Below are 9,780 nucleotides of genomic sequence, written 5' to 3'. Positions count from 1 at the left end.
GTACTTGAAAATGAATTTTTGTTTCCAGCTCTGCAAAGTATTTGGACAGATTAATCAAAAGAAAACTCAACGATGAGATCTTGCTATTGTTGTAAGCATAGAGGTAAGCTTTCTGAACATTATAAGCTATTTCTGAAGTAACATCACATACCACTTTACCTTGTAAGGTATGAATGGCAGCACATGAAAGGAGAGGTTTCGTGCATTTGAAACAAACACACAGTTCACCTTTCTGAACTAACCAATCCACAGGACATGCTTGAAAGACCGTTCATATTTTCCAAAAGCAGGATTAATGTTCACATAAGAAAAAAGGCAAATGGGATGAATTCCTTCAGAAACCAAAGTTCTGAAATGCTTGTAGTGTATTTGACACATGGGGAGAGGATGAGTATATTTTTAGTATCTCACAATTGGTGCACTATGGCTACATGTTCTATCTGAAGAAAAACTATAGGCACAAAGCTCTTACTCCAATTTTACTATTGTACAATTTGCCCCCGTTGGCAACTTTAAAAACCTGGGACCTAAAAGAAATTAGGAAATGGGTAGCTGACAGGGAAGCATCTCATGATATATTACAAATACACAAATCTAAGTTTTCAACATGGTATGCTTTATTTAAATCGGATAAATTCACTTCAAGATACTTATCGGATCTCTTAGATCCTTCCATAAGGACAGCTTTCACGATGTTTGGATTTCAGACATTATCATTGGCATTCATACAAGGCAGATATAAAAAAACTCCTCTTGATCAACATTTATGTCCCTGTTCTGTAAGTCAAATAGAAGATCTCCCAAATCTTTTTTTTCACTGTCCAATATATAACCCTATTTGCTCTAGACTTACACAGAATGTTCCATATATATTGGACACGGACGAAGCCCAAATAAGATTTTTATTGGCAGATGTAAATTCAAATATTACGTATAGTGTGGCTTCCTTTATCTTATTATCATCTAAATTGAGGAAGTGATTTGTAAACGCCATGGCACAGACTATACCATAGGAAGGCAAAGGTTGGGTAATTATGTTTTAATTTGCATTGTACAGATCTATTGTTCAGTTTTTTAGCTTGTATTACTATTGTTGTTAGTACGGGAATTGTAATTATTGCAATTACTATTGCTGTATTATTGTGTATAGCTTGTATTATCGTTGATAAGGACTGTGACCATAACATTAATAAACTGACTGATGCTTTTAATAACCTACCCTTTAAGCTACAGTCGTTTTTGATTAACTGATTTCAAAGGCAGCATACAGTATATTCAAATAGTACAATAAATATTTTAAAAAGCTTCAGAAAATGTCAAAGAATCAAAGCATCTGCTGTTCAAAGAAATGAGTTAGAAGACTCATCAGGCAAAGCTTCGGGTATGCCTAAACTACACACAGTGCTTTGGAATGGACTTAAACCATTAACCCAAGCAACTTTGTTGAGCTGCAACAAAGTCAACTGCTTTATATACATTGACTACATTGCATTAATCTCTTATTTTAAAGCCTTATTCACCTACATACACTTATCCATTTAAGCCTCTGGCTAGCCGTTATGAAAGAGCTATGATTTGTTTATCAGTACTAAAGGAGCCCCGTGGAGCAGAGTGGTAAGCTGCAATACTGCAGTCCAAGCTCTGCTCACGACCTGAGTTTGATCTCGATGGAAGTCTGTTTCAGGTAGCCGGCTCAAGTTTGACTCAGCCTTCCATCCTTCCGAGGTCGGTAAAATGAGTACCCAGCTTGCTGGGGGTAAAGGGAAGATGACTGGGGAAGGCACTGGCAAACCACCCCACAAACAAAGTCTGCCTAGTAAACGCTGGGATGTGACGTCACCCCATGGGTCAGGAATGACCCGGTGCTTGCACACGGGACCTTTACCAAAACAGACCTTTATAACAAAACAGGCTGATAACAAATACTGTTTTCACATCTGACACTTGTATAAATTATCCCCAATCCCACATACAAAGGACACCACTAGAAACACTCTCTTGCTTCCAACTCAGCTTCTCCACTGCCTTACAACCAACTGCTGAATATGGCTCATGATTAAAGGGCAAAATAACAGAGCTCTTTTTGAGTGAACATGTCAGATTGTTGCATGTGCTCTTTCAGCCTGTACCAAAATTCAAGCATTAAGTCATGTTCATAAGTAAGAATGGAAAAGAGATGCAATGCCTAAACCTATTTTGCATGCATTTTAGTATATATTAGCCTGATCTAGGTAATATCTATCTCCAACAAATGATATGAAAACCTGCACTTTTAAGTATTCCTGAATAATTAAACACAAATACACGTGTAGACAGACACAGCTCTCTTTCATGTGTAGGACTGGTGCCACTGGATAAATTGAAGAGCAACTTAACTATTAAGTAACTACTTTGCAAGATTTATAAGTGGTTTGCTACACATGTTGAAACATTGTGTCAAGTTATCCAGCCATATATTGAACATGCAGTACCTAACTGCTTTGGTGCATGCAATACAACAGCCAGTTTTCAGACTCTTACTGCACAAGGAATATAGATGTAAGATATGACTGGGTTTAAATCGTGACTCACTCAGCCTGGAAGCACTACTGCATGGGTGTCATACAGCCTGCGGGTAGGATCTGACCCCTAGAGAGCTCTTATCCCCCCTGCGAGCCAGCTGAGGCAGCCACCCGCCCCCATTCTCAATCTGGGCTGTGAGCTCGCCAGCCACTCTCTAGTCCTGATCTGGGCTGGCATGGCCCAACCAAGTGACATTTATGTCATATCTAGCTAGCCCTCATAACAAATGTGTTCCCAACCCCTTGTTCTATTCCATATCCTAAGGCCAGCCACTCTCTCAGCTGGGCAGAGAAATTCTGAAGGGGGGACTGAAAGGGGTTTGGAGGGGTGTGTGACCCCTGTGTCGCCGACTAAATTGGCACTAATGCCAGCACAGGAGCACTTACACTGGAACTGGAGAGCCAAGTGGCAGCACCACACATGGACACTGGCACTGTTGCTGTGGAAGAGTTTCCCTAGGGCAAGAGCTCACACTGATGGCAAAGGGGGCATTCCCGGGGACAGGGTTGACTTTAGTGAGCTCCCAGAGGCCTTTCACCCTGGGAATGCCCCCTTTTGCTGGCAAAAAGGGAGGCGTAGCTCCATGAAACTCAATGGAGCAGTTTTACAGTTTTGGGCAAGATACATTTTTGGACTGCTGTGCTGAGGCAGCAAGTTGCTCAGGAGGTGGTGTGGCTGTGCCGTTCCTGGGCCTGCCCCAACCCCAACCCCCCTTAGGATTGCTCTGTAACTTACCTAAGTTGGAAAGCTGCATGTAGAGGTACTGGTCCACAGCAAAAACCGAAACTAAAATTCATACCAAATACTTTTTGGGTTGGTCTTAACACAAAAGTAAAAGAAAATCACTACAAGTAGGTACAGATTACTGGTGGGAAAGCAGCCTAAACTGTACCTCCCATCTCCTACTTTCAGCCCTCCCCGATGCTACTTCGATCCCTACAACTGCATGGATGTCACCTCGTTGGATTGCTGCGAGGACAAAACGGGAGAACTAAGCATGCTTCCATAGACAATTCACAGTGGGTAGCCGTGTTAGTCTGTCTGCAGTAGTAGAAAAGGGCAAGAGTCCAGTAGCACCTTAAAGACTAGCAAAAATATTTGCTGGTAGGGTAGGAGCTTTCGTGAGCCACAGCTCACTAGTCTGTCTGCAGGAGTAGAAAAGGGCAAGAGTCCAGTAGCACCTTAAAGACTAACAACAATATTTGCTGGTAGGGTAGGAGCTTTCGTGAGCCACAGCGTGAGCTCCTACCCTACCAGAAAATATTGTTGTTAGTCTTTAAGGTGCTACTGGACTCTTGCCCTTTTCTACTTCCATAGACAATGAACGTGTGAAACACGTACACGAAAACCATAACCAGAAACACTTTTAAGAAGACATAAAAGGCTCGTGTGGAGATGGCCACACTGGACCGCAGCTCCCACGCTGAAATGTCGAAAGCAAAAGGCCCTGGTTGACTCCACCGCTGGTTTTCCTAAGCCTTCCGAAAAGGCACCAAGCCGGGCAGAATCAGGAACCCGTCCCCACCTCCCACCTTATCTTCATGGGGAGAGCACCATGACGAGTCCCGCTGCTTTTTATTTTCAAGGCCCCCGATCCCAGATCCGCCGCCCCCCCCCTTCTCACCACACGCGCGCACGCTTACTTGGACGTGTCAGTGGCTGACGCCATGTTTCATCCCGCGGCGGCTTCAGCCTTTGCCGCGAGGCCTCCAGTCCGAACCCAAAGCAGACCAACGGAAACTCCCTCCCCACACTGCGCAACCGCAAACACCCGGGGCCGAAGAGAATGCTGGGATGAAACGCCCTCCAGGACTCCGAATCCCGACATTCCAAGCGGAGGCGAACGCCGGACCGTATTTTGTTTTCGCGGCGTAGAGCATTTCGGGAAACGTAGTCTTCTGTTTTCCTTCTCCCAGGCATGCTTTTCCCCGCCGTTCACAGTACACCCACAACTCACCTGGAAGGATGTAGTTTTAAATTAGAAAACGGCCCGGTTCTCGTTTTCGTCGGCTTTTCCCTCAAACTCGCTGGTTAGGGAGCCCCGCGGGAGATTTGAGTCGTCACTCGCGTCCGTTAGGAGCATCCGCGTTCTTCTTCCGGTGCCGGCCGGGATTGTTTGATGTGGTCGCCTAGCAGCGGCGGTTTCCTCCTCTTCCTCTTTGTTTTGTAAACAGCTCCAGAAAGCGGTGAGTGGTGATAACGATGGAGGGCGGAGTGGCTGCGGAGGCTTGGGATGCAGCGCGGATGATGGGGAGGGGCAGAACGGGCACGGGGTGCTCTCTCTCCGCCGCGCCTTGAGGCTGCTATTCTCAACCCTTCGCCTTGGAGTGGACCTGAGGGAGTCCTTGGAGCTGGTTTGGCGGTACGCCGCTTTAGGCGGGACGAGCCTTTGTTTTAGGCTTTGCTTGGTACAGCCCCCCCCCCCCCCGCTGTTTTGACTGGGGGGGGTGTTTACTGCAAACGCCAGCAAAACGTATCTGGGGCACTGTAAAGACTAGTGCGTTTATTGTGCATTTGCCTTCGTGGATGTCCATGTTATCACTATAAATGGCTATAGCCATGCATTTTAAATTGCCCCTTTTTTCAGGGGATTCTAGTTAGTGAACTTGGATCTCTCTCTCAAATGCTCTTGACAAGCCTGTGGTGGAAATGATGGCTGCAAGCTGAATACACACAATGCGAGATGAATTCATTAATGTGTGTGTGTGAAGTGCCGTCAAGTCGCAGCCGACTTAGGGCGACCCCTTTTGGGGGTTTTCATGGCAAGAGACTAACAGAGGTGGTTTGCCAGTGCCTTCCTCTGCACAGCAACCCTGGTATTCCTTGGTGGTCTCCCATCCAAATACTAACCAGGGCCGACCCTGCTTAGCTTCTGAGATCTGATGAGATCAGGCTAGGTGGGGCCATCCAGGTCAGGGCGAATTCATTAATACATTTGAGATATCCCCCAGCTGAATATGGACAGATGATCTTATTACAGATGCAAATTTTCTGCATTTACTACCTCTGAGCATATCTCCTTGCTTTAATCAAGCTGATTATCTTCTGTATTGTAACTTTGCATCCTGACTCCCAACTGGCCCTTCTTGGTAGCATCTCTCCCACCTTCTGACCTGAATACAAGGACAGACATGTCTTAATTCTTACTTGAACTTGCCAAAGTGTGCTTGACTCATTAAAGCTTATACCTTGTAAAAGTCTATTGGTCTCTACGGTCCTATTGGATGTGAATTTTGTATTATTGCACCCAGTGATTGTGCCCATTCTATGTGTAGCATATGCATCGGGATTAGTAAATGCATTTAGGTTTCTGTAGTCCCCATATAATAGAAAGAAAAATAATAATTATTAGAAGAGAATATAAAACTGAAAAAGATGCAGTTATCCGTAAAGAACTTGTTACTTTATCAAGATTTAAAACAATTACATGCCACAATAAATCTATTTTCCTTGGAAGGTGTCCTAACATTTGTTTTGGCTTTTAGTTGCTGTTCGTGTCTTCCTGTAGCCATGGATGGAAGTGTTATTACAAATGTAAAAAGCCAGCCTGATTTTCTAGGAGCCAACTTGAAAGGAGAGAAAAAGCTAAATTAACACTTGAGCGAGAGAAGAGATCCTGTCCTTGTTCGGGTGCTGTCAGCACTTTTATAGGTTCACCAAGTGAGTATGGAGTATGTAGACAACGTACATTTAACTATCAAACAGACGGTTGTCCCATTTGGATCACAGCTCTCAATCAAACTATTGAGAGCGTTCAAGCCTCTTTTCTAAGACGAATTCTAGGAGCCCCTAAATGCATTTCCTACCTAGCTACTTGTGCAGAGTTAGGCCAAATCGGTATTAATACCAAGGCCTGGATTGCAACTTTTAAATATTGGATTAAAATCCATTTTAGATCTGTACCTGACAGCCTTCTAACCTACAGTATTTGAAAAGTGATCCTTATTGCCCACAATGGTCCCAAGCTATTCTTCAGAAATTGTAGAAAAGAAACAGTAGAGACTCAATATATAAAAACATTATATTCTATGCAACTAACTTATAAACTAAGTGCAACAAAGACAATACAAGTGATTACATATAATATACAATATATACAAAAGTTAGTCTAATTAACAAACAACGGTGCTTATAGCATAATAGCTATCTCCAAAGGAAGATGAAGGCAAAAGAGTCCAAATAGAAGACAGTGGTTAATAACCTAACGTCCGTGATGGCAGGAGTTGCTCCAAAGGTGCTCTATGGCAAAGACGAAGAAAAGGAGAAAACGCTATTCCGGTTACTTGTAGCGCTTTTACCATAGCATAGCTTCATCAGTCTCAAAAGTAGCGGATAAGGCCCATTAGAAATAATATCTTACATGCCTGGGAGGTTCATAGTCTTTTAAATATTGAGGTGGTGAATTTTATAAGAATACTTTTTAATTTGGATTTTTAAATTTTTAATATCTGTTTTTAGCTTTTTAGCTCCCACTAAGAATGGGCTGCTGGAACAGTCAGGTCGTCTTTTTCTTCGACTTTGCCATAGAGCACCTTTGGAGCAACTCCTGCCATCATAGACGTTAGGTTATTAACCACCGTCTTCTATTTGGATTCTTTTGCCTTCATCTTCCTTTGGAGATAGCTATTATGCTATAAGCACCATTGTTTGTTAATTAGACTAACTTTTGTATATATTGTATATTATATGTAATCACTTGTATTGTCTTTGTTGCACTTAGTTTATAAGTTAGTTGCATAGAATATAATGTTTGTTATATATTGAGTCTGTACTGTTTCTTTTCTACAATTGTTGGTTAACAGTATAGTGAGTTGTTTTCTACTATTCTTCAGAAGTTGGCTTGTATTGGAATTGATTTTGACTCTTTATTACTTTCTGATGAAAGATCCGCTTTTTGAGTAATCAAGCAAATGCTTCTGGATCATGAGCTGCAAACCCTTTTCCCTACTAAAGCGTATATATGTTCACCTACATTTTTTGGCATTTCTAGCCAGCTAAGCTCTATGGCTCATTATTTTCATAATTTAGTTGATCCAGACCAAAGAAGAGCTTTTTTCTTAGCTCGTATGAATGCCTTTCCATTGAAGGTCCTACCAGGTAGATTTAGTCACATTCCGTATCAGGAGAGACTCTGCCCCTGCGGTTCAGGATCTCCAGATTCGCTTATGCATATTATATTGGAATGTCGCCTGGGTGAGGGCCCTCATAATGACTGTCTATTAGATCTGCTTGATACCGAAATAGTCAATAATAAAAGTCGAATGTTATTTGCTCGATTGTCTGATAGTAAGCCTGAAACAACTGCTTCGGTTGCAAAAAAATTTGGTAACGTTATTGAGACGGGGATCCATGAATCACGTCTAATATTTTAAGTTGCTGTTGTGATTGCGGTTTATCTAATGAATGGTCAATTATTATAACTATTATTGTTTATTGTATTATATCAGAGTCCGACTGGATGGGCAGATTATTTTAACCTTTTGCTTAATTTCAATAATGTGGTATATTTTATATATTTCATATTTATTTGTATTTTATATATTCTGTGTATTTCTGAGCCTGATAGGGGCCCTGGTTTGTTCATCTTGGGTTGGTGTGATTTGATTTTGATCGTGAGAATTTGTATGAGATGTGTTTTGAACTATGCCTATTAATGGTTAATGAATGAATGAACTATCAAACAGCTTCATGATGATCCAGAGACAGAATAGGTCAGGCAAAGGTTTAATTAATCACTCAACTTAATTTTGCTGTGAATTCTGTTTGCCTGAGCACCTTTGTATCTTGAAAGCTTTCAGTGGGTACTTGCAAAAAAGTTAGAAAATTTTGGATACAGATTCATCAAGAAATGCAGAAGGTTCTTAAAATCAAATTTCCAATGAATCCAGAAATCATGCTATTGGAGATAGCACCAGAAAATATGGAAAGTCACCATAGAGAACTTTTTGGCTACTTGATGACTGCGGCAAGAATACTGCTGGCAGCATCATGGAAACAAGAGACTGTTCCAGACTTAGGAAAGTGGTAACAAAAAATTGAAGAATTTGCGGTGATGGCCAGATTAACCAACATCCTGAAAGAAAGAATGATTGAAGATTCACAGAAGAAATGGGAATGTTATTTTGAATATGTTAACTGGAAAGGCTAGACTAAAACTTAATAGAGATAGAAAATAATAGCCATGCACCTTGAATAAGTTATAGATAAACTAAGAGTATAAACATAGATAAGTTTAGTAATGTTTAAGTAAATATCATAACAGAGTAATGCGTAAGATGTAAACTGATCCCTGAAGTAAGCATAAAATGTGTGGATGGAAGTGTATGTATATGTTTGTTATCTTTTCTTTTGAAAATGTTAATAAAATATTCCCCCCCCCAAAAAAAAAGCTTTCAGTGGGTAAAGGGCTTGGTTTAACTTTAGTGTATAACTCTGCTGTTGTTTGGAATCCAGCTAAAGCACTTGAACATACCCACAAGGATCTTTGAATTCTAGTCTCAATGATGTGGTTTGCATTTTGTTACTTTTTGATTATGATATCTAGGTAGCTATCATTTCCTCTGTAGATTGATCAAGAAGATTTTCATGTGCGAATATGAATTTCTTTTAACACCAACTACTTTATTCTTGTGGTAGAAACTGACCAACATTCAAGATGGCACCCTTTTTAGAATGGAAAAAGCTTATGAGAGTTGATCCTGATGCTTTGCCTCGTCAAGAGGAACTAGCCGATAATTTGCTGGAGACAGTAGCCAAGGTACATTGACTGATATATTAAAGATATTATGAAAAGATCTTAAAACAACATAAAAATATTTCCTTTTCTTTTTATTTAAATTAAATTTTACTATTTCAAACACGGCAAACGTAACAACATACACACACACGACATTATACTATACACTTCATAATCATATGTGTGGCACATTATCCCAGACCTAACTAAAAAAGGATTTTCCTTTACATCCCTGTGAGCAAAAGTACTATATTCTGTAATGTTTCTTTTTCTTAATAGTAATGGAATCATTTGCTTATGTATGTTTAGGTTAATGGAAATGATCTGAAGGATGAGAATCCTGAACGTTTAATTCAACTTTTTAAAATATCTCAGTCATTAATGAAGGTATGTCTTTGATATTGATGCATCTTATTACAGCAGTGTGCCTTTTAAGAGGAATTTTACAATTTAAAATGGAAACTCTGGTATTAATGCCTGTA

General features: G+C 40.9%; 1 protein-coding gene across 1 annotated transcript in view; it reads left to right on the top strand.

Moving 5' to 3' along the window:
- The first annotated feature begins 6,202 nt into the window (after nucleotides 1-6,202).
- CEP290 (centrosomal protein 290) overlaps nucleotides 6,203-9,780 on the top strand; it is a 71,888-nt gene continuing 68,310 nt past the window's right edge. The window contains exons 1-3 of the mRNA XM_056846521.1: nucleotides 6,203-6,233; nucleotides 9,199-9,319; nucleotides 9,608-9,685. Of these exons, the coding sequence (XP_056702499.1) occupies nucleotides 9,218-9,319; nucleotides 9,608-9,685 (180 nt within the window). The 5' untranslated portion in view covers nucleotides 6,203-6,233; nucleotides 9,199-9,217. The remainder of the gene's footprint in view (nucleotides 6,234-9,198; nucleotides 9,320-9,607; nucleotides 9,686-9,780) is intronic.

This window comes from Euleptes europaea, chromosome 3, assembly GCF_029931775.1.
Source record: "Euleptes europaea isolate rEulEur1 chromosome 3, rEulEur1.hap1, whole genome shotgun sequence".
Classification (NCBI taxonomy): domain Eukaryota; kingdom Metazoa; phylum Chordata; class Lepidosauria; order Squamata; family Sphaerodactylidae; genus Euleptes; species Euleptes europaea.
Note: the sequence above shows the minus strand (reverse complement) of the source record. Positions and strands in the feature narration are given on the sequence as shown.